Source organism: Cherax quadricarinatus, chromosome 53 (assembly GCF_038502225.1).
Source record: "Cherax quadricarinatus isolate ZL_2023a chromosome 53, ASM3850222v1, whole genome shotgun sequence".
NCBI classification, from domain to species: Eukaryota; Metazoa; Arthropoda; class Malacostraca; order Decapoda; family Parastacidae; genus Cherax; species Cherax quadricarinatus.
The window spans coordinates 28,767,251-28,793,608 of NC_091344.1; the positions used below are offsets into that span (position 1 = coordinate 28,767,251).

General features: G+C 42.7%; 1 protein-coding gene across 1 annotated transcript in view; it reads left to right on the top strand.

Moving 5' to 3' along the window:
* LOC128692435 (pyrimidodiazepine synthase) overlaps positions 1–24,676 on the top strand; it is a 106,795-nt gene extending 82,119 nt beyond the window's left edge. The window contains exons 7-8 of the mRNA XM_053781620.2: positions 23,936–24,015; positions 24,498–24,676. Coding sequence (XP_053637595.2) covers positions 23,936–24,007 — 72 coding nt within the window. The 3' untranslated portion in view covers positions 24,008–24,015; positions 24,498–24,676. The remainder of the gene's footprint in view (positions 1–23,935; positions 24,016–24,497) is intronic.
* Positions 24,677–26,358: the final 1,682 nt, after the last annotated feature.

Consider the following 26,358-nt stretch of genomic DNA (forward strand, 5'->3'; position numbering starts at 1 on the left):
GTTGAGACAGACAGGAGCGACCTGTTCTAAACCCATGTTGCCCTGGGTTGTGTAACTGATGGGTTTCTAGATGGGTGGTGATCTTGCTTCTTAGGACCCTTTCAAAGATTTTTATGATATGGGATGTTAGTGCTATTGGTCTGTAGTTCTTTGCTGTTGCTTTACTGCCCCCTTTGTGGAGTGGGGCTATGTCTGTTGTTTTTAGTAACTGAGGGACGACCCCCGTGTCCATGCTCCCTCTCCATAGGATGGAAAAGGCTCGTGATAGGGGCTTCTTGCAGTTCTTGATGAACACAGAGTTCCATGAGTCTGGCCCTGGGGCAGAGTGCATGGGCATGTCATTTATCGCCTGTTCGAAGTCATTTGGCGTCAGGATAACATCGGATAGGCTTGTGTTAGTCAAATTTTGTGGCTCTCTCATAAAAAATTCATTTTGGTCTTCGACTCTCAGTCTGGTTAGCGGCTTGCTAAAAACTGAGTCATATTGGGACTTGAGTAGCTCACTCATTTCCTTGCTGTCATCTGTGTAGGACCCATCTTGTTTAAGTAGGGGCCCAATACTGGACGTTGTTCTCGATTTTGATTTGGCATAGGAGAAGAAATACTTTGGGTTTCTTTCGATTTCATTTATGGCTTTTAGTTCTTCCCGCGATTCCTGACTCCTAAAGGATTCTTTTAGCTTAAGTTCGATGCTTGCTATTTCTCTGACCAGTGTCTCCCTGCGCATTTCAGATATATTGACCTCTTTTAGCCGCTCTGTTATTCTTTTCCGTCGCCTGTAAAGGGAGCGCCTGTCTCTTTCTATTTTACATCTACTCCTCCTTTTTCTTAGAGGAATAAGCCTTGTGCATACATCGAGTGCCACCGAGTTAATCTGTTCTAGGCATAAGTTTGGGTCTGTGTTGCTTAGTATATCTTCCCAGCTTATATCGGTTAGGACTTGGTTTACTTGGTCCCACTTTATGTTTTTGTTATTGAAGTTGAATTTGGTGAATGCTCCCTCGTGACTAGTCTCATTTTGTCGGTCTGGGGCTCCATGCATACATGTCTGAACCTCAATTATGTTGTGATCTGAGTATATTGTTTTTGATATGGTGACATTTCTTATCAGATCATCATTGTTAGTGAAGATGAGGTCTAGTGTATTCTCCAGTCTTGTAGGCTCTATTATTTGCTGGTTTAAATTGAATTTTGTGCAGAGATTTAAAAGCTCGTGTGAGTGTGAGTTTTCATCAGAGCTGCCTCCTGGTGTTATTACTGCAACAATATTATTTGCTATATTCCTCCATTTTAGGTGCCTTAAGTTGAAATCCCCCAGGAGCAAGATGTTGGGTGCAGGAGCTGGAAGATTTTCCAGACAGTGGTCAATTTTTAACAGCTGTTCCTGGAATTGCTGGGATGTTGCATCCGGAGGCTTGTAGACTACCACAATGACTAGGTTTTGGTTCTCGACCTTTACTGCTAAAACTTCCACTACGTCATTTGAGGCATTAAGCAGTTCTGTGCAAACAAGTGACTCTGCAATGTACAGGCCAACCCCCCCCTTTTGCCTGTTCACTCTGTCACATCTGTATAGGTTGTAACCTGGGATCCATACTTCGTTGTCCAAGTGATCCTTTATGTGGGTCTCAGTGAAAGCCGCGAACATTGCCTTTGCCTCTGCAAGCAGTCCACGGATGAAAGGTATTTTGTTGTTTGTAGCTGGCTTTAGACCCTGTATATTTGCAAAGAAGAATGTTATCGGACTGGTGGTATTGTTGGTACTGGGGGGGGATTTTTTTTCCGGCATTAGTATCTGTATCTGTTGGTTTGGAGTGGAGGCCATCGACTGTGGTTCCACTCCAGGAATGACTGGATTTGGTGTACGATTTCTGCCATTTCCTGCCAGTTTTTTTTCCTTCCTGGCACTAAAAAACCTCTCCCTCTTGAGTGGCTGTGGCTACCCAGGTTTTCCCATGGCCTGGATGTTTTGTATCTTTTTGTCCCCTTTAGATGGTATGCCTGGCAATTTAAGTTATAGCACAGTCTTTCCTGTACTGAAGAGGTACACATTTCAGGGTGAAAAAGCTTACAGGAAGGGAGTTTGCATTTTCCTGTTTTCATATGGGCATGGCATTTTCTAGGGTGGTCATAGTTGCATGTCCCATCTGTTTTTCCAGATTTCCCATGCCAGCAGATACCAAGTGCATAGTATGTGCACAGGCTTGGTTTCCGCTTGCCTTGGGTTTCTGTGACTGTATTCCCTGTTGGTGCATGTTTCCCTGTCTTACTTCTATCCTCCCTAGCACCAACAATGGAGCTCCCACCAGTTGTTTTTGGTAATTTATCCTCACTATTGCTATTGGAGTCCTCTTGTTTGCTATTTCCTGCGGTATTTCTAGTTTGCAATATTGGTTTTATCTTATCTTTGACTACACTTGTTTCCCTACTATGGCTCCTGTCCCCTATGAGATCATTTATATGTATTCCTTCCTGCGTATAATTCCCGACTACCTGGACAATATCTCCAGCTTCACCATTTCTGTCTCCCAGGACAGTATCTCCAGCTTCACCATTTCTGTCTCCCAGGACAGCACCTCCAGCTTCACCATTACTGTCTCCCAGGACAGTATCTCCAGCTTCACCATTTCTGTCTCCCAGGACAGCACCTCCAGCTTCACCATTTCTGTCTCCCAGGACAGTATCTCCAGCTTCACCATTTCTGTCTCCCAGGACAGCACCTCCAGCTTCACCATTACTGTCTCCCAGGACAGCACCTCCAGCTTCACCATTACTGTCTCCCAGGACAGCACCTCCAGCTTCACCATTACTGTCTCCCAGGACAGCACTATCAGCCCCACATTTACTGACTACCAGGACATCACCTCCAGCCTTACAGTTTATGACTACATGGCCAGTATCAAGGGCAGTACCATTCAGCCCAGACATTTTATGTTCCCATCTGTTGTAGAAAGCTTCCAGGTTTTCTATGAAAGCAGCTTTGATGTTGTCCTCTTTTAATACCCTTGTGATTTTAGTCCACAGATTTTCCTCATTTGAGCATACCCAAAAACACTTCTCTGTTTTAATACTGCTTGTAGCTAGTTCTGGGATATCTGCACAAGGGGCGTGACACCAATTTCCACAAAAATGACAATTTATCCATGTGGAAGCCCGTTTGTTTGACTGACCACAGACTACACAGGGCTTCATAATGATTTGAATGGTTGATTTACTGCAAATTCTACTAGCAACCTCTTGAAAATTCTATTAATAACCTTAAATGAAGCTCTAGCTATTTGTATTTCTGTTTCTAACTCTTTTTGTATATTGGACAGCTTACCGTCACGTTCCTGATTTTTAATGTTTGTGTTTATAGGGCGCCTACAACCCCATCCGTTTACAGTCTGCTTTATTGTCCAACGAAACTGTTTGAAACCAGTCCCGGGTTCGGACCAGTCAAGGGTTCGGACCAGGCAAGGGTTCGGGCCAGACGATCTGCTCTGATCAGTGGGTCACTTATTTAAAACATACTGGTCGGTGATTTGAGCTAACACATGAAGGATCTACTGGAAATTATCTACCCGAGTAATATGTGATTTGACTGATACAAAAGTATAACTTGCGTGTTGAAGAGCCGGTGATATCTGGCAGCTCCTACAATGACGAACGGTCACCTCCTTGTTTATCAATCGCTGTATCTGGCTTTTCTCTTTTTTTTTTTTTTTTTTTTTTTTTGTTTTTTTTTTTTTTTTTTTTTTTTTTCTTTTTTCCGTCTCCACCACAATAAATGCTATATTATCACTATAGTTGACTGGTGCAAATTTTGGAGGAAGGACGCTTTTTCTGTAGTAATAATTGCTTCTCGTTGTGTATATTGCGACTGCTGGTAACTACAGGTTATATGAAATTCACAGTAACGTCTCGTATTTCAAGAAAAAGAAACTAATGAAAGTCACTCCACTCCACTAAGTACCATTATAATACTGGTTAGTTGCTACTACAACACTGTATTCTGCTAATCACTGGTATCACTAGTTATATGCGAGTACACTGGCAAGCCAGGAAGATTATTAAAAACAGCTGACCTGTGGTAAGTTCTGGCGACTTCTGGCACCTGCCTCTATAGGCTTATCACTTCATTTACAAATTCACCTGTTTTCAAATGACACTTTAGCCTTTATCATCAATATACTAGGGAGCCCCTGTAGTATACACTATACACTATGTATACTCAATGTTATCAGGGAGACTTTCTTTCCTCTGACATGAAAAGTTCAATTATTATTTTTTTCCACACGGGACAGGCCTATGATTCCCCTCTGGCAGTAAACTCTGCTAGTGCACACTAATTCTCCTTTTTTGACTCAGTATATAATGTTTTCCGCCCAAGATTTGTTCCAGGCGCTAGAGGGATGTATCGTATAGGATTGATGACACAAATTAAAGTTCTAGCACGTAAGAGCGACCGTGAAAACACGAAAAACCCGGAGCACAACGAGGCACGCTGACACGCTATCCATACAGTCTCTCTCAAAAACCTTACACCATTCACTCCCCCTCCCAAAAAACTAATGTAAACCCGCTTAAAAAGAAAACAGTCCCTTACATATAATTAGCTCACCAAATTAATGAGACCATGTACTGTGATTTTGCGGTATGACTCCGGAAAAAGTGTTTTCCACTGTCCCCCAGAAATGATTTTATTCCTGCAGACCGTTCGATATATACCTGCCACAATTGACCTAATTCTAATCCCCCCCTCCCGTGTCCCTCATTCCCCAAGAAATATACAGGTAATCTTCCACTACATACATAATAGTCCTTTTCACGTCCTCAGAGACTCCTCGAACCTCGAATGTTAGGGCTCGCAGGATCTCTACACTACCCCCACCCATCAATCTGAAAACTCTTGCCAACCACGACCTTACCTCCCTCAACTCTTCACAGAAATAAACAGTGTGAAAAGCTGTTTCCTGTTCATCACAATGATCGCAGGTCGCTTCTCTCACCAATCCCATTATGCACAATGCAGTCTTGGAAGCTAAAATTCCCATTATAAATCTATAAACCAACTCCCTCGCCCTCGGCATTAACCTAAGCTTTCGGAAATCATTCCATATCCTTCCCCAATCATACAAGGGGTATACCGATACCCCCTGCATGGTTTCCACTTTCCTATTCATCTCCACCAACCTTCCAACCTTAAGTTTTGCTGCCTCTCCAACCACTAACAACAACCTTAGCATATTCTCACATTCTAGTAATTCCTTTTCACACCACCATTTTCGAACATCCTCCATTACCCTTCCAACTGTTACCCCTCTCACCCCCCCCCCTCCCTCACGAACCTCTGTTTTACATACAATGCCTTCACTCTTGGCCCCAGCGCCAAAAGTCCCACTCCTCCTCTGCGTATATTCTACATTACCACCTCCTTACTGAGCCATGCAATCCCAAAACCCCAAACATAACGTAACGCCTGCCTCTGTATCTCTTGTACCTCCTGCACCTGTAAAGGATACACCACAGCAACACTCCATACTTTACTCTATATCAATGAATTTATTATAATCGCCCTTTGTAGTAAGGTAACATCCTCCGTCCTTAGGCTCCGTATCCTGTTCACTACCTTCTTCCCCACCAACTCCGAGTTCTCTCTTCTAGCCTTCTGTTCATCAGCCATATATATTACTCCACAAATTTTCAGCCGTTCCACAATTTCCCACCCAAACTTCAACCCCAAGCCACTCCCCACCCAAGAACCTATCTCTAGTAAACTCGATTTAGCTCTGTTCATACGCATTCCAGACGCCCTCCCAAAAATCTCCAACACTCTTCCTATCGTGCGCAATCCTTGCACACCAGTGATCAATACAGCGGTATCATTTAGATACCCTACCACCTCATTGAACCCCGCCTCCTTCCCCTTTAAACTCCCCCCCCCTTCAAATATCTCATAAAACGGGTGTTGCATGCACGCAAACAAAATTTGAGACAAAGGACACCCCTGTCTCAGACCCCTCTCCATTTCCACAATCCTACCCAACCAGCTATTTATTTGCACCTGTACCACCGCCTCCGAATACAGGATATCAACCCACCTTACTACCCTGTCACTAAAACTTAGACTTTGCAAACTAGCTCCCAGAAAATTCCTATTCACACAGTCATATGCATTCTCCCAATCAATACCTAAAAGTCCGCCTCCATTGCAACCCTCCAAAAATTCCCTAATGCGACCATGCCCATCTCTCATGCTTCGTCCCGGAACCCCCATCTGTCCCTTATGTAGTACTCCTCCTATCACCCTCTTCATCCTGTTTCCCAGTATCTTCGCAAAAATCTTATAGTCGGTGCACATTAACGATATAGCCCAGTACACACTCAGTGTTCATCCCTCCTGCTTTTTTCTTGCTAACACGACCACACCCGTCCTCTGTGTCATTCCTAACTTTCCCTCCCTCAGCATACAATTCATTACTATCACTAGACAGTGAAGGTCTTGAGGATATCTCTCCAAGAGAGAACCCTCAGTAATGAATTTAAATTACACAAATTTAGATTTAGAAAGGACATAGGAAAGTATTGGTTTGGAAATAGGGTAGTTGATGAGTGGAACAGTCTACGTAGTTGGGTTATTGAGGCTAAGACCTTGGGTAGTTTCAAATTTAGGTTGGATAAATGCATGAGTACGAGGGGTTGGATTTGAGTGGAACTTGCAAATGAGTGAATAGAGTTATCAGAGCTTATTTCTTGGGTAGCATTGAAAATTAGGTTGGGCAAATGTTTTGTTAGTGGGATGGATTGTAAAGGACCTGCCTAGTATGGGCCAACGGGCCTGCTGCAGTGATCCTCCTTTCTTATGTTCTTATGTTAATATGGTTCCATTGGACTCTATAAAAGTCATTCGAAATCCCATGTTCCCAGTGCCTTTCAAGTACTTAAATTGAACACTGCCTCTTCCACTTCCTCCATACTAATCACACCGTCAATCCCAACCATCTCCTCCCCACACATCCCTAATGCATGCACCTCCCCCCCCACACTTTCTCAATAGCATTTCCTACCTCCCTCCACTTTCTTTGGAACCAATAATCAGCATAATTACTCATCCCCTCTGTGGTATTCAGCATTTGCCCCCTTGTAATATCCTCCCAAATCCTCACTAACCTCTAAGTTTAAAATAGTTGACTCTTTTTGCCTAGTCCTAAAACTTTGCAAAGCACTTCCCAAAGGCTTATCCCCCCACAGTATTGCCTCTATTCCCGCCCTTACTCGTATCTCATCGAATCTATCATTATGTAACTCCGCCAACCTATCTCTGAGCTGCACTATGTGTCCATACTGCCTCCCCCCCTCTACCTCATGACACTCATTGAGCTGATACTCGAAATAATTTTGTAATCCATACCTCCACCTCGCCTCCTCCCATCCCGTCCGCTTATAGAAACCCGCTGTACCTGGTTTAGCTCTACCTTCCCATCATTCCAAGAGACTCTACTTCCCGCCGCTAGTACCTCACAAATTTTGCCACCATTCTCCAAATGCCACACTCATCTCCTCTCTCCTTACAAGTCTCGCATTTAACTTCCAAAAACCTGATTGTATTCTAACCATGCCCTCCCAATCCAGATCTGCCATAACCGCACTATGGTCAGAAAACCCCACGTCCAATGTTCTCACTCCCATCACACAAACTGCGTCCGTTGTATAGATTCTATCTAAACATGCAGCATAACCCCTCCTGACAAAAGTAAACTCTATCCGCCATTCACCCCTCCCCCCAATATCTCGACCCCCCACATCCTGCAAAACATTGCATAGCGCACCTAACACACACCCCGCCCCCCTTGGCTCCACGTCGCCATCCCCCCCCACCCGTATGACACAGTTCCAATCTCCTCCAATGACAATGACTAAAGGTGAACCCCTGAAATGATGCATCAAAACTTCCCTTACAAAATCCTCCTTAACTCTAACTGTACCATCCGCTGGCATATAAACCCCTATAAAACATACCCTAGTCTCTCCCCACTCACCACCCACCCTCGCCACCCTCCCCCCCTCTCTTCCCACCTCAATATACGTAAAGGACTGTTCTCCTTTACAGCCACAGCCACTCCACCTTTTAACCTCATGGACCCACTCACATACAACTTATATCCTTTCAGTAACAATGCACAACCAAACTTATAATTGTGCTCTTGTATGAAACAAACATCTGTGTCATACCTCCTTAGGAACCATTCCACCCACACTCTTTTCACTTCAGCCCTCAAACCATTTACATTAATTGTCACAACCTTGAATTACTGCAACAGTGGCGGCTTTCCCCTCTGCCTTGGTAGGTGTCCCACTATACCTGACTGTTGGATAGGTTCTCGTTTGGCACCGTGCCTGATCAAACCCCCAACCCTCCCTTGTCCTTTGAACTTTTTGTCTCCTCATCACCCTTCCCCCCACTCTCCTTGTGGTTCAACTCCTTTTTCCAAGATTTTTTTCCTGACCTCTGCCCTGGAGTTAGAACGTCGTCCATCTCCGACGTCCCAGCCGTTCACTTGCTTGAACCGCCTTCACCACACACTTCTTCATTTCCCATTCCCTCTCTATGTACCTCAGCCACAACTGTGTGCACCGTGCCATTAGTACGCAAGGTCTCCCCAGGCACTAAAGCATCATGTGATGTCTCCGACGTTCGTCCACTCCTCGCGTCCTCCATACTACCCTCGACTTCACTCAGAAAGGAGTTTAAAACCTCCAGCAATCCATCCTGTTGACCTGCACACCCGTCATCATTCGTCCTTGTCGTCGTCGTTGCAGGTTCCGTCCCAACAGGTAACGTTACACATGCGTCCATTTCCTCCTCTGCCTTGTTGATTTCCTCACTCCAACTATTAGGTGCCTGTCTTGCAACTGCCCCTGTTTCCGACGCAACTGTACCTTGCTGCTGATTTCTAGGCAGTGGCATCTGCTCCCTCCATCCTGCTTTTTTATGGTATTGAGCCACCATATGGTTGAACAACCCACACAATCTGCAAGTCTTCTGCTGTCCCGCAAAATACACGTAGACCTGAGTCCGGAAGTCGTTCAATAGCACATACGATGGAATTGGCTGCCTTAATGTCATCTTCAGTGTAAATGATCCTTCAGGCAACCCCACATAAGGTCCATCCTTCCACACTCCCAATTCTGCTGCGTGGATCGTTCAGTAGTTTCGGAAAACCGTTACCACATCATGCTCTGTTGCCTCAAATGGAACATTCCTTACTTTAACCCACGTCACGTAGCTTGAAACATCATGGAGGCATACCTCCACTGCAGTGTTCACGGCCAACCTCTTCTCATGATATGCGTTAACGATGCTAGAGTAGAAACCTGCATTCTTAAACTTGATGAATATTCTCGAAACTCCATTTATGCCTATGCCATACAATTCCTCATTCGGGATGCCATGTAAGTCACCGATGATCGTAGGAAGTAGCACCTGCATCGTTGAACTGGTAAGTGCCATGAACCAATTCGACACAGACTGTGTTCACACGTCAACCATGTTTATCTGCCATTTTGAATGCTCAAAACAGGAAAACTGCGCAAAAAACTAGGTGAACCAGGAGCGTCTGCGCAGCAGGTCCACACAGCCCGAGAGCGATGAGGATGATGATAATATATTGAAACTAAGTGATTTGTGATCACTTTCTCCAAGCTCATCATTATTATTAATTAGTGATTCTTTGCTGGCAAGAACAATGTCAAGCAGGTTTTTTCCTCTAATTTGTTCTTTCACAAACTGTTTTAAAAAGCAATTCTAAACCGTATCAAGAAAGTCACTAGACTCAAGATTTTCTGTCACATTGTTCCAATCAATTTGTCTAAAGTTAAAATCTCCCATTAACACATTTTCATATCTAGACGCCTTATGAATTTCGTCCAATAGCCGCCTACTGCACTCCCTCTCAGGGTTTGTGGGTCTATAAATCACACCCAAAATAAATTTTTCAAGACCTTCGAGAAACTGTAGCTAAACATATTCTGTGTCTGATGTTTCTAATCTTATATCTTACCTAACTCAACCATTTAAATTATATCTGACATACATTGCCACTCCACCACCCTTCCTGTTGATTCCATAAGTATGGAATAGTTTACAGCTCTGTATGTTGGATTCGGAAAGCATTTCTCTTTCAAGTTGAATCAGGTCTCCATTATAGCAATAATTTCTATATTACCTGCACTAGCAAGTAATCTTAGCTTGCCTATCTTATTTCTTAGACTACTATTCTTTGTATAGTAAACCTTAAGGGAGCTAGTCACTGGTTGCTCTCTACTATCTCTGTTTGTTGAACAATTGCTTTGCCTTTACTAGCAACTTTATTTTGAATATTGTCTTTTAAACATATCCCTGAGGTATCCTGGTAATATCTGCTGTTTTCAACCCTAATACTGCAGCCTGATTGTTTCACACAAACATCCATACCTCTATAATCTATCAGTTTAAAGCCCTAGACAAGTCATCAATTACCCCCTCAACCAAATTGGCTAATGCAGCCACTCCATCCCCAGAGAGATGAACCCCATCCCTTGCATACATATCACATTTGCCATAGAATTTGTCCCAGTTATCAATGAATAAGATTGTAGGTTCCTTGCAGTACCTGTCTAGCCAGCAATTTATACCAATTGCCCTAGATATCCATTCATTGCCCACTCCCTCTCTTAGGCAAGATGCTACATATGACTGGGATCCCTCCCTTAGACCTGACTACTTGTATGGTTGACCTGTACTTATCAAGCAGCTCTTGTCTCCTGCCCTTTGCAATGTCATTACCCCTAGCACTCACATATTATCTAACCTGCTGACTATGTCACCAACACCAGCTCCTGGGAGGCACACCCTCTGTCTGACCTTTCCATCAGTTACAAAAAACACGGTCCATATATCTTACCTGAGAATCTCCTGCAATTAGAATATTCTTACCTTGATAAGCAAGGGAGTAGGTGGTATCTTCAACCTCACTAACCACTGAAGTACACTCGTCCTGGAGAACAGAGAATTGATTTCCTACCTTCACATCTTCTCTATTAACTCTCCTTATCTTCCTTCTTTCTGAACTGTAAACCACTTGCCACTTAAAGCGGCTGCCACTGTCACTGCTGTGACCATTTCCTCCTTACCAGCTAAATCCTTCTCACACTCACTCTGAAACCCATCTAGTCGAAGCTTCAGCCTCTTATTTTCCTCCTGAAGAAGTAGAATCTTCTTCTTCAACACTTTAACCTGAGATTCTAAAACACTACAACAAGCCATGGTGCTTGGTAACACCCTACCTAAACCATTATACTCTATCACGTAAGGATTTTGATTAAAATGCAAATTAATGATAAAAAATGTGAATTTTTAATAAATTGTTAATATATAAAAATTAAGCAAGTAATCATGGAAAAGCACAGTCTAGAGCCAAGTAACTGTGCACTTTCTTTTGGAAGGTTAAGGTGTCTCACCAAGTCACTGAGGTCAACTTTGTTGAAGGGTTTGGGATCATTATTTGTTAGTGGTTCATAGTCTACTTCCATCGTCTTACAATCACTGGTCTCAGACTGATTAAATTTGCAATGTCTCAGGTGGCACAGGAACAGGCATACCTTCAGAGTGTGGAACAGACCTTATTGCTGAAGGAATATTTGGGTATATTAACATAAGAACATAAGAAAATAGGAACACTGCAGGAGGCCTGTTGGCCCATACTAGGCAGGTCCTTTACAATTCATCCCACTAACAAAACATTTGCCCAACCCAATTTTCAATGCCACCCAAGAAATAAGCTCTGATGTGAAAGTCCCATATTATGCGATCTTTAGTCTTCTTGTTTAATTTTCCATATATATATATATATATATATATATATATATATATATATATATATATATATATATATATATATATATATATATATATATATATATATATATATATATATATATACCAAAAAATATGCCATAAAGTCAATAAAAAATTCACGCAGACCAGTTACAATCTATCAGATTAAAGATCTAGACAAGTCATCAATGACCATCTGGAGTTTACCTGGAGAGAGTTCCGGGGGTCAACGCCCCCGCGACCCGGTCTGTGACCAGGCCTCCTGGTAGATCAGAGCCTGATCAACCAGGCTGTTGCTGCTGGCTGCACGCAACGTACGAGCCACAGCCCGGCTGGTCAGGAACCGACTTTAGGTGCTTGCCAGTGCTAGCTTGAAGACTGCCAGGGGTCTGTTGGTAATCCCCCTTAAGTATGCTGGGAGGCAGTTGAACAGTCTCGGGCCCCTGACACTTATTGTATGGTCTCTTAACGTGCTAGTGACACCCCTGCTTTTCATTGGGGGGATGTTGCATCGTCTGCCAAGTCTTTTGCTTTCGTAGTGAGTGATTTTCGTGTGCAAGTTCGGTACTAGTCCCTCTAGGATTTTCCAGGTGTATATAATCATGTATCTCTCCCGCCTGCGTTCCAGGGAATACAGGTTTAGGAACCTCAAGCGCTCCCAGTAATTGAGGTGTTTTATCTCCGTTATGCGCGCCGTGAAGGTTCTCTGTACATTTTCTAGGTCAGCAATTTCACCTGCCTTGAAAGGTGCTGTTAGTGTGCAGCAATATTCCAGCCTAGATAGAACAAGTGACCTGAAGAGTGTCATCATGGGCTTGGCATCCCTAGTTTTGAAGGTTCTCATTATCCATCCTGTCATTTTTCTAGCAGATGCGATTGATACAATGTTATGGTCCTTGAAGGTGAGATCCTCCGACATGATCACTCCCAGGTCTTTGACGTTGGTGTTTCGCTCTATTTTGTGGCCAGAATTTGTTTTGTACTCTGATGAAGATTTAATTTCCTCGTGTTTACCATATTTGAGTAATTGAAATTTCTCATCGTTGAACTTCATATTGTTGTCTGCAGCCCACTGAAAGATTTAGTTGATGTCCGCCTGGAGCCTTGCAGTGTCTGCAATGGAAGACACTGTCATGCAGATTCGGGTGTCATCTGCAAAGGAAGACACGGTGCTGTGGTTGACATCCTTGTCTATGTCGGATATGAGGATGAGGACCAAGATGGGAGCGAGTACTGTGCCTTGTGGAACAGAGCTTTTCACCGTAGCTGCCTCGGACTTTACTCTGTTGACGACTACTCTGTGTTCTGTTAGAGAAAATTATAGATCCATCGACCGATTTTTCCTGTTAGTCCTTTAGCACGCATTTTGTGCGCTATAACGCCATGGTCACACTTGTAGAGGCTAAAGAAGGCTTTTAAAAGCAAAGTCTGTATATATTCACATTAGTTGCACTTGTGTCCTTTTACTTTACATACATCTGCATTCTTTTTGTCTTTTAGTGCATTTAGGACCTTGTCGTAGTGATCCAATAGTTGAGACAGACAGGAGCGACCTGTTCTAAACCCATGTTGCCCTGGGTTGTGTAACTGATGGGTTTCTAGATGGGTGGTGATCTTGCTTCTTAGGACCCTTTCAAAGATTTTTATGATATGGGATGTTAGTGCTATTGGTCTGTAGTTCTTTGCTGTTGCTTTACTGCCCCCTTTGTGGAGTGGGGCTATGTCTGTTGTTTTTAGTAACTGTGAGACGACCCCCATGTCCATGCTCCCTCTCCATAGGATGGAAAAGGCTCGTGATAGGGGCTTCTTGCAGTTCTTGATGAACACAGAGTTCCAAGAGTCTGGCCCTGGGGCAGAGTGCATGGGCATGTCATTTATCGCCTGTTCGAAGTCATTTGGCGTCAGGATAACATCGGATAGGCTTGTGTTAATCAAATTTTGTGGCTCTCTCATAAAAAATTCATTTTGATCTTCGACTCTCAGTCTGGTTAGCGGCTTGCTAAAAACTGAGTCATATTGGGACTTGAGTAGCTCACTCATTTCCTTGCTGTCATCTGTGTAGGACCCATCTTGTTTAAGTAGGGGCCCAATACTGGACGTTGTTCTCGACTTTGATTTGGCATAGGAGAAGAAATACTTTGGGTTTCTTTCGATTTCATTTATGGCTTTTAGTTCTTCCCGCGATTCCTGACTCCTATAAGATTCCTTTAGCTTAAGTTCGATGCTTGCTATTTCTCTGACCAGTGTCTCCCTACGCATTTCAGATATATTGACCTCTTTTAGCCGCTCATTTATTCTTTTCCGTCGCCTGTAAAGGGAGCGCCTGTCTCTTTCTATTTTACATCTACTCCTCCTTTTTCTTAGAGGAATAAGCCTTGTGCATACATCGAGTGCCACCAAGTTAATCTGTTCTAGGCATAAGTTGGGGTCTGTGTTGCTTAGTATATCTTCCCAGCTTATATCGGTTAGGACTTGGTTTACTTGGTCCCACTTTATGTTTTTGTTATTGAAGTTGAATTTGGTGAATGCTCCCTCGTGACTATTCTCATTATGTCGGTCTGGGGCTCCACGCATACATGTCGGAACCTCAATTATGTTGTGATCTGAGTATATTGTTTTTGATATGGTGACATTTCTTATCAGATCATCATTGTTAGTGAAGATGAGGTCTAGTGTATTCTCCAGTCTAGTAGGCTCTATTATTTGCTGGTTTAAATTGAATTTTGTGCAGAGATTTAAAAGCTCGTGTGAGTGTGAGTTTTCATCAGAGCTGCCTCCTGGTGTTATTACTGCAACAATATTATTTGCTATATCCCTCCATTTTAGGTGCCTTAAGTTGAAATCCCCCAGGAGCAAGATGTTGGGTGCAGGAGCTGGAAGATTTTCCAGACAGTGGTCAATTTTTAACAGCTGTTCCTGGAATTGCTGGGATGTTGCATCCGGAGGCTTGTAGACTGCCACAATGACTAGGCTTTGGTTCTCGACCTTTACTGCTAAAACTTCCACTACATCATTTGAGGCATTAAGTTCTGTGCAAACAAGTGACTCTGCAATGTACAGGCCAACCCCCCCCCCCTTTTGCCTGTTCACTCTGTCACATCTGTATAGGTTGTTACCTGGGATCCATATTTCGTTGTCCAAGTGATCCTTTATGTGGGTCTCAGTGAAAGCCACGAACATTGCCTTTGCCTCTGCAAGCAGTCCACGGATGAAAGGTATTTTGTTGTTTGTTGCTGGCTTTAGACCCTGTATATTTGCAAAGAAGAATGTCATCGGACTGGTGGTATTGTTGGTGCTGGGGGGGGATTTTTTTTCCGGCATTAGTGTCTGTATCTGTTGGTTTGGAGTGGAGGCCATCGACTGTGGCCAGGAATGATTGGATTTGGTGTACGATTTCTGCCATTTCCTGCCAGTTTTTTTTCCTTCCTGGCACTAAAAAACCTCTCCCTCTTGAGTGGCTGTGGCTACCCAGGTTTTCCCATGGCCTGGATATTTTGTATCTTTTTGTCCCCTTTAGATGGTGTGCCTGTCAATTTAAGTTATAGCACAGTCTTTCCTGTAATGAAGAGGTACACAGTTCAGGGTGAAGAAGCTTACAGGAAGGGAGTTTGCATTTTCCTGTTGTCATATGGGCATGGCATTTTCTAGGGTGGTCATAGTTGCACGTCCCGTCTGTTTTTCCAGATTTCCCATGCCTGCAGATACCAAGTGCATAGTATGTGCACAGGCTTGGTTTCCGTTTGCCTTGGGTTTCTGTGACTGTATTCCCTGTTGGTGCATGTTTCCCTGTCTTACTCCTATCCTCCCTAGCACCAACAATGGAGCTCCCACCAGTTGTTTTTGGTAATATATCCTCACTATTGCTAGTGGAGTCCTCGAACAGGCTAATGAAACCACTCCAGGCCCAGACATATGAACCCAATCCCTTGCATACATATCACGTTTGCCATAGAATTTGTCTCAGTTATCAATGTATTGGATTGCAAGTTCCTTGCAGTACCTGTCCAGCCAGCAATTTATATCAATTGCCCTAGACATCCATTCATTGCCCACTCCCCTTCTAGGTAATGCTACATATGACTGGGATCCCTCCCTTAGACCTTACTACTTCTGTGGCTCACCGGTATTTATCCCGCAGCTCCTGTCTCTTGCCTTTCCCGATGTCATTTCCACCCACACTAAAAAAGATGATGGGCTTGTTCCCATTACCTGACATAATATTATCCAAACCACACCCCCGGCCGGGATTGAACCCGCGGTCATAGTCTCACTATGTTAGCCACTAGACCAGCTAGCCACAATAAGATTCATCCAACTAGGTATATTTCTACACCATAGGAAGGTTAGCACAGGCACCACTGTGACCACAAATGCAAGTTTTTACAGACGAATCTCCAGCTAGCGTGGCCATGACGAACTCTAGCTCAAGTCCCTTCACTGCCGTCAACATGACTCAAGAAATCGTAATGACACGATTGCAAATAAACCATACCCCCGGCCGGGATTGAACCCGCGGTCATAGTCTCAAAACTCCAGCCCGTCGCGTTAGCCACTAGACCAGCTAGCCACAATAAGATTCATCCAACTAGGTATATTTCTACACCATAGGAAGGTTAGCACAGGCACCACTGTGACCACAAATGCAAGTTTTTACAGACGAATCTCCAGCTAGCGTGGCCATGACGAACTCTAGCTCAAGTCCCTTCACTGCCGTCAACATGACTCAAGAAATCGTAATGACACGATTGCAAACAAACCATACCCCCGGCCGGGATTGAACCCGCGGTCATAGAGTCTCAAAACTCCAGCCCGCGGGTTCAATCCCGGCCGGGGGTATGGTTTGTTTGCAATCGTGTCATTACGATTTCTTGAGTCATGTTGACGGCAGTGAAGGGACTTGAGCTAGAGTTCGTCATGGCCACGCTAGCTGGAGATTCGTCTGTAAAAACTTGCATTTGTGGTCACAGTGGTGCCTGTGCTAACCTTCCTATGGTGTAGAAATATACCTAGTTGGATGAATCTTATTGTGGCTAGCTGGTCTAGTGGCTAACGCGACGGGCTGGAGTTTTGAGACTATGACCGCGGGTTCAATCCCGGCCTGGGGCATGGTTTGTTTGCAATCGTGTCGTTACGATTTCATGAGTCATAATATTATCCAACCTGCTGATTATGTCACCAACACCAGCTCCTGGGATGCACACCCTCTGTCTGACCTTCCTATAGCTGTTACAAAAGCACCGTCCATATATCTTACCTGAGAGTCTCCCATAATCAGAATATTCTTACCTAGATTAGCAGGGCAGTCAGTGGTACCTTTAACATCACTAACCACTGAAGTACACCCGTCCTGGAGAACAGAGAATCGATTTCCTACCTTCACATCTTCTCTATTAGCCTTCCTTATCTGCCTTCTTCCTAAATTGTGAACCATATGCAACCTAGAGCGGCTGTAACTGTTGTCACTGTTGTCACCTGTTGTCAATCTTAAATAATCATGATAATGTGCAAATTGTAGGTGAGCTTGAAGCCACACATATCTACGGAGGCGTCCTGGATCTGTGCATTGGCTTCAAGATTACTTCTGCCAGCTACGAATTTTCCATTATAACACATATATAGTCACATAATTTCCGAAGGATAACCTCTATAGATATTGGTAATACTATCCTCCCTGGTGGCATATTCAAACGGAAACGCTTTCATGTTCCCCCTGATGACTTTGTCGCCCATGTGAGGGACTGATATAATTCCTATGAGTGTTCCTCTGTTGAGACCTTTAACAATGACCTTGTGAGAAATACTGAAAACTACTTAGAACTGCCACTGAAACCTCCTGATACTCTAAACCCAATTAACTTCCATAATAATCATACCTCCCATAAAGACCATACCTATTACAATCATCCTAAACTTCATACATTAAAACGTACTGCTCACAGACTAGGCCTATCCTATAGAAAACATCGTACCCCTGAAAAGCTGGGGCTCTTTCAAACTGCCCTTACTGCTGCCAGGCAGCGTACGACAGAGCTTAGGCAAACTGACTGGGAAAAATTTGTCAGTGACCTTAATTCCCACACCCCACTTAGCCGGGCATGGAGTGGCATAAATAAAATTAAATGTAACAGAACTGGTCAGATCGCGCACCCTCATCCCATACATAGGGCGAATGAGTTAGTCAGTGCTTGGGCTGCTACATCTAGTTGTGACAATCTTCCCAGTGCCACACAGGCGAAATTAATGGACAAATGTGATGACAAGGAGAGACTTATTTGTTTTATGCTCAGCAGGGAAGATGACTGTAACATTCCTATTACTAACGTTGAACTTGATGCAGCACTAACAAAGGGCAACTTTCACCTCGCCTGAGGAAGATGGTATTACTCAAAACATACTCAGATTGCTATGTCGAGTACCAGGTAATCCTTTACTTGAATTATATAACATGAGCTATGTAACTGGGGAGCGCCCTAAATCTTGGATCAACAGCCTCATCATTCCCATTCCTAAGCCCATTTAGCAAAATGCATTTCGCCTGATATTTCTAGCTGATTGTGTAAAACATTCTAGAGAATGATTCTTAATTTTTTCTCCCCGGTTGCATGGTTTCATGCATGGAAGGAGTGTGTATCATTGCATAGCCACCTTTCTCAACCTGCACACTGACAGGTCATACACTACCTTCCTTGACCTTATACCTGCTTTTAATGTAGCCATTAGTGAACTTTCCAGAAAGGATGTTGGAGGATGACTTCTTCTTTTGGCTACCAGTTCAACAGAAAGTTTTCTGTTGTTCCAGGGGCATAAAAGTATAACTAAAGACTTTGAATTAGGAGCCCCACAGGGAGGTGTGCTCAGTGCCACCTTATTCAATATCCTAATTAATGCCTTACTTAATGTTATGCCTAGTCAGCCCCATCATTATATGATTAATTTTGCTGATGATATAATGCTTCACATCACAGGATTTTCCAACACCCAGAACATTCTTAATCATGTACTAGCCTTGTGTCAGGACCTGGCGTTGATAATCTCTACTGATAAAACAAAGATACTCAACAGACGTCCTCCTCGACAGAGAGGCACAGTTCGCCAGATCCAGTTGCATGATAGGTCTTTTCTAGAGTATGTAACTAGATACAGGTATTTAGGCTTATAGGTCCCACTACTTGGACGTGTTGTAACGAGATTTTGTCGCCAATACAAAGAAAGGCTGAGAGCAATTAGAGTTGTGGCAGGTTTTCATTCAAGGTATGTTGCTAATGTTAAAATTGTGAAAATGATGTGTCTTACTTATATTAGATCATTAATTGATGTTGCACATTGATAGGGCTCAAAGAGTTTATAGTCATAATTGTAACCACACTTAATATTGCATCGCGAATATCTTCATTAATAGCTAAAATGAGGACATTCAACTTTGTATTATTATCAATATTATTATCTTCATCATTTTCATGCTAATTAGTTATGTTATAGGTAGGAATATTTAGGGAGCATAACTGCTGATATGGTGGTTAGGTAACGGTTGTTACAAGTTTAGCACCAAGAGTTGACTCTCATGATGGTTCAAGTCACGTCACTCAACCTGACCTAGGGTGCACATCGTGTGCTCTAGGCAGTGTGGTTCTTCTTAGGTTCAGAGCTCTTCCGAGCGAAGAGTCTTCCACGTCTCTCATTGTTTCGAGGTTGTCCCGTAGTATTGTGCTCAGTAGGTCTCTGGGTTTAGCCTATATTGTAAATTAAACATAGTTTCCTTTAAGGCATTTATTCACTATTACGTTATGATGAACTGTGTGTGTACGTAAGGATTATCTATTGTAAGGTATATTTGCTGTATGTAACCTAACATAGCCTAAATAGCCTACAAAGCATATCGTATGGCATTATTGCGGTCTCATATCCATTGAGAGGAAAACTGAAAGAGTATTGCTCAAAATACATTACATTAAATATTTTAATATGCATAGTCTGTGGAATTTTGGTCTCCTTATTGTATGAAATTTAATGATCTTTGATGAAGAGAAGACTTAACCTTAACCTATACTTATTGCTACGTTATAAAGGGGAAAACAGTAACAGTTGATTTTGCTGCACCACTACTTGCTCTTGTCTCTGACTGGAAGCTTGGAGGGCTAGAAAGACTGCAGAATGAAGCAATGAGGACCATTCTAGGATACCTTCGTACTTCCAAAATTTTTAATATAGGCAAAGAACTTGATATTCCAGTTATCAGACATCGTGTTACTGAAAGAAATATCCTAAATGGGGTTAAAATGCTCAGGCAAGTACATTCAAATTCCTGCTCAGAAGCCCTTCAAACTTTCCTCAGCACTGGTGAACACTCCTCCAGATGGATCGAGAAAACTGGAACCGACCTCCGCATGAACGAGATACATGATCTGTCAAGTAAGGCAACAGCGACACGTTTCTGCTCCCAACCAAAGCTTCGCCTTGAAACCAAACAAGCTGCCTTAAACTGATAACTTAGTTACACAGCACACTCTTTCACAAATTATTTACGTTGATGGTTCTGTTCACCAATCCACTGGTGCAGCTGGTAGTGCTGCTGTGATCATACAGTGATTGCTGTCATAAAGAAATTGGAGCACGCAACAAAAACTAGGACTCCACTCTTCAAACAGAACTGTTTACCATTCTCCTTGCACTCAAATGCGTCCATGTATCTAAGGTTGACACTTTAATTGTAACTGATTCGTTGTCATCTATAAATTCTCTCAACACATTAAATGTAAACTGTGGAATGCTTGTGTCAGACGCCAGACACAGGTATGGTAAGTTTGTGGCCAGTGGAGTCAGAGTGCACATGCTGTGGATTCCATCTCACATTGGTCTTTAGATGCATGATAGAACTGATGAATTGGCTAAGCTGTATGCTCTCAGAAAAGGAGTAGATTAAAATCTTGGCTTGTCAGTTAGCAATTTGAGAACAATAATACGAAAACAACTTCAGGGAGACTGACACCAATCAGTCCATCTATCATCATTCTATCATGCAGGACGAGTCACATGTCTATGGTGCATCCAGCAAAATAAGTAGACTCTTGGATGTCACTACCGCTCGGCTCCGGCTGGGTTACAAGTATCTTTGGCAGGTTAAATCACCACCACCAGATGTAGACCAAACGAAATGTAAACTTTGCCAGATGGACTATTGTCACACCTTGCGTCATTACGTACTAGAGTGCGATAAAATTAATGAATTTAGAGACAACTCACTCAGAAATGTTCAAAATATGTCAAAGTATTTTATTTACAGTGGTATATTACAAACCATTCTGGAAAAATACCCTGACTTTGCTCACTGTAAATAAAACATTGTCACGTGTGTGTGTGTGTGTGTGTGTGTGTGTGTAGAAATACTTCTTAACATTCCTCTGAGTCATCAGAGTCTTCAACTTCCAATTCTGACCCCTTGTCTCTGTGTCCTATCTCTGGAGCATCCTGTCTTTATCCACTTTGTCTATTCCACGCAGTATTTTATATGTCGTTATCATGTCTCTCCTGACTCTCCTGTCCTCCAGTGTCGTCAGGCCAATTTCCCTTAACCTGTCTTCGTAGGACAATCCCCTTAGCTTCAGGACTAGTCTTTGTAGATGAATGGTTCAGAGAACCGACATGTTGATAAATTAGACACATATGCAACTCGTGGGTATCTTTATTGAGGAAACGTTTCGCCACACAGTGGCTTCATCAGTCCATACGTAGGAGAAACTTGAAGAACAGGAGGAGAATGAGGTAATCAGTCCCTCAACCTTGAGTCGATGTGTTCAGTCCATCAATCTTGAATAGAATACGTATTCTATTCAAGATTGATGGACTGAACACATCGACTCAAGGTTGAGGGACTGATTACCTCATTCTCCTGTTCTTCAAGTTTCTCCTACGTATGGACTGATGAAGCCACTGTGTGGCGAAACGTTTCCTCAATAAAGATACCCAAGAGTTGCATATGTGTCTAATTTATCAGGACTAGTCTTGTTGCAGACTTTTGCACTTCCTATGGTTTCCTTACATGCTTGGCTAGGTGAGGGTTTCAAACTGGCGCTGCATACTCCAATATGGGCCTAACGTACACAGTGTGAAGGGTCCTGAATGACTCCTTATCTAGATGTCGGAAAGCTATTCATAGTCGTGCACTGAGGAGACTAAGAAAGTCTCCTCAGTGCACCATTCACTTTTTTCCCCATCAGTTCTATGCTCACCTCGTCTTTCATAAACCCATCTGCTATCAAGTCCACTCTCAAATACCTGAACATATTCACTTCCTCTATACCACCTCCCCCTAATCTGATATCCAGTCTTTCATTTCCTGAATTGTTTGTTATCCTCATCACCTTACTCTTTCCTATGTTCAGTTTTAATTTCCTTTTTTTTTCATACCCTCCCAGATTCGTCCAGTAACCTCTGCAACCTCTCTTCAGAATCTCCCAGAAGCACAGTGTAATCAGCAAAAAGTAACCTTGGCAACTCCCACTTTGTGTTAGAATCTTCATCTTTTAACCGCACACCTCTTGTCAACACACGAACATTCACTTCTCTTACAACCCCATCTATAAATATATTGAACAACCATGGTAACATCATGCGTCGCTGTCTAATACCTACTTTTACTGGGAAATAATCTTACTCTCTCCTATATACCGTAACCTGAACATCACTATCCTCGTAAAAACTCTGTTTTCAGTGTCCTACTACCTATTCCATACACTTGCAGCATCTGCCACATTGCTTCCACATATACCTCTTTCAAATACATAAACATAACGAAAACCTTGTTACCCTTATCTGTATACTGTTCACTTATATGCTTTACTGTAAACCCTTGGTCTACCAAAACCCCTACCCTTCCTGTAGGAAGGAACTATGCATACCTCTAGAGGCCAGTTCATAAGTACCTTCCCCTCTGTCATATTTTTTTTTTTTTAAATAAACGCGCCAACCATTCCAAAACTCTATTTCCACGTGCTTTTAACAATTCTCTCTTGATCCCATCAATCCCAGCTGATTTACTCCCTTTCATTTCTACCCACAGCCTCACGCACTTCCCCCACACTCACATCTAGCTCTTCCTCACTCCTAAAAGATGCATAACCTCCCTAGCCAGAGCGAAAATAACAGTTTTCCAATCTTCATCAGTATTTCACAGTTCCTCAAAATGTTCCAACTTTCCATCTAATAACTCCCCTCATCTATTTCAAACAGTCAAATCAATTTGTTTGTAGGCTTTTTTAACTTATTCATCTGACTCCAATTTATTTTTGTTATCTCTCATTTGGACTCCTTTTACATTCCTTCACCACTCTCCTATCCTTTCATTTTCTCTTCATATACTTCTCCCTCTTCATATACTTCTCCCTCTTCATATCACTTCTACGTAAAAACTTCTCATAAGTTAACTGTTACTTTTTTACTATTTTCTTTGCCTCATAATTCCACCAATCGCTCCTCTTCCCTCCGGCACCCACCCTTCTACATCCTCAGACTTCTTCTGGACACTCTTCAATCTCACTGCCTATATACTTTCTCTGGCCCATCTTTCTACCAGTACTCACTTATATCTTACCCTAACTGCCTTCTCCTTTAGTTTATCAGCCTTCAGCTGTTCAAGAAATTAGTGTGTGCCTCCAATTCCTTGGATTCAGAGCCCTCGGCAGCATCAAAGTACCATGGAAGGGGTGTGTGGGAAGGTGCGAGATGTCACCTCCAGGCTGGTTCACTGTCTGCATTAATATTGGTAGAATTACCGACAATTAAGTAAAAGGACACAACTGCAACTAATGTGACATTATTGATGAAGCTCCCGGAGAGCGAAACGTTGCCTGAATAAAATGTCACATTAACTGCATTTGTGTCCTTTTACTTAAGAGGTCCACTGCCTCCCTCTCTCCACCGCCAGGGGTGGCATATAAATCAAGGAGCCCCACATCCTGTGGGGTGCTCCAGAGTGGTCGGGCCACTCACCTCTGCAACCCCACCTCCTGCTCCACCCTCCCAACCCCTTCCAATTTTCCATCCTTCCCCTCCTTCTTCATTCCCATTCTCACCTATCCTCAGGTCAGAACCTCGAACCTGTGGGACACCTCCATCACGACGGTAGAAGTAGGGACGCTCATTGTCTCACCATGAAGTGCTGGGTGAGTGTTATTTCATTCATTAGTATTAATTTAAAGGGCTGAACTTATGTGAGTCATTCAGCTCGAAACCTAATTGTACTCACCAAAGTCTAAAAAGAGTAAGAAAACATTAGCAGTATAAAGTGCGTTGTACATTCGAGTAGGTGGCAGATGCGTTGGATATCTTTAATGACAAACCATTGCCTATACAGTGGATATCTTTATTAACGACAATGTTACGTGAACACAGTGGATATCTTTATTAGTCACAACATTTCAACAACACAGTGGATATCTTTATTAATCACAGCATTCGTCCCACACAACAACTTTATCAAGTTCGACATTATCATGACGCCTGAAAAAATTACTTTGTTGTTAATAAAGGTATATATTGCATTTGTTATGTACTCCATCTACGATCCTACTTTCCAGTGATATACACTGTGGTTGAGGACTAAAACCAAATTGATTGTCGTTTACAAGTGACATTTTGTCCATAGGTACTGGTACTCCTTGTTGCCGTGGCTTGTATTTCTGGGATGGAGAAGCGAGCGGCGGCATCTAGCAACTAACTCATTCACACGCCTGGAAATCCCATCTCTCGTGTGACCAGCAGTGGATACGGAGGTGGAGACATTGTAGTTCACAAGAGATCCGCTGGGTGGCGCCACTGGGTGCCGCCACTACATCCACAGATATTACCGGCACGAGCAGGAGAGTCCTTTTTAGTAGACCAAATTTGTCTTACTATGTTTCTAAATTATAAATGTATTTATTTTTGTTTAATAAAATTCCTAATTTCGTGTCCCAACTTTTATTATATTCATATGGAAGCGCTAAACACGAAAGGCTTCTACAGTTCTTAGGTTATGTGAATATTAGCTTGAGCCCGAGATAAAAAAATAAATAATATAATATCTTTATTTCTACAATGGTATACAAGCCTAGATGACATCAATGACATATTACTATATAGAAAGCCATTTGTTATGCTGAGCATTTCTGGCAAATTAGGTCAGTTTTGTCCCAGAATGCGACCCACACCGTCGACTAACATCCAGGTACCCATTTTATACTGATGGGTGAACATGGACAACAGGTATCTTAAGGAAACACGTCCTAATGTTTTCCAGCCGTACCGGGGATTCGATTTCCGGACCTCAGTGTGTGAGCTGAGTGAGCCAGCGATCGAACTGCATGCCGGTAAAAGGCACCTTAAACGGAGCCTTTCACCAGCATGTAGTATCTCAGTTGAAGGATTCGTATCCAGATCTCTCTGTTAAATCAACGAGTTTCCTCCTAAGAGTGAAAAACTGAGAGTTGCATTTAAATAAAAGCGTTAATAGTAGTAGATTATTATTATATTAACATGGACGCGCAATACCAATGAATGTCGTACAGAACCTCAACTCTGATTCCTTGCGGATCATATTTGCATCTTTCAGTGTACGAGATGTTCCTTAGTTTTTGTGTATGACACAAGCCATTAGTAAGGCTGACGATTATCACTGGTAGGCGATTATCACTTTTAGATTTAATGGGATCATTAAAAATGAGAGAAGGAACATCAAAGGATTTTGTGTTTGTTATTGTACGTTGATGCTAGAGACGCGAGTCAGCCCTTTAGTAAGTAAAGTACAATAGAACGCCTGCCCGACACTATCAGGAACCATCACTGCAATGACATCGACTTTCTGGAAGGTTACCTGCCGGGCATAATCACCGTCGCCGTTCCTTAACTTCTGCTATCCCCAGAAGATACATACAACCTTTGATTGGATTAGAAGAGAACATTCTTGTCACTACTGACAACAAAGGTGATGGTGTTATTCTAGATACCTTGGGCTATAACAGTAGTGTTTGACCTCAACAACATGGGCACCTGCCTACCCATTACTGAGCAATAAATAAGTATACCAAGAACATAAGAATGGAAGGACACTGCGGCAAGCCTACTGGCGAAAACTAGGCACGTCCTCATCTAAACTAACTATTCCTACTTGCTCAACCTCTTCTCAAAGCTTCCCAAGAATTACCTAAGGTATTAATCAAACTCAGCCATTCTCACTCGTATATTAATCCAATCTCTTTTTAAAGCTATCCAAGAACTTCTCTCCTGTCCTTATATCTAGCTTGTATTCTGTAATACTCATATATTGGAAGTGATCAAGATGTCGTCATGTACTGTCTTATTATTACAAAACTAAATGCCTCGAGTTTGCTCTAATTCAAATAAAAAATTTCACAAAAACAAACCAAGTTTGCAGTTAGATGGAGTCTGGTTGACAAGCTGCTCAACACACCACCTTCCTGACACGACATAGTCAGGTTTGCACCTCACGACGACTCGTTACCTACTCA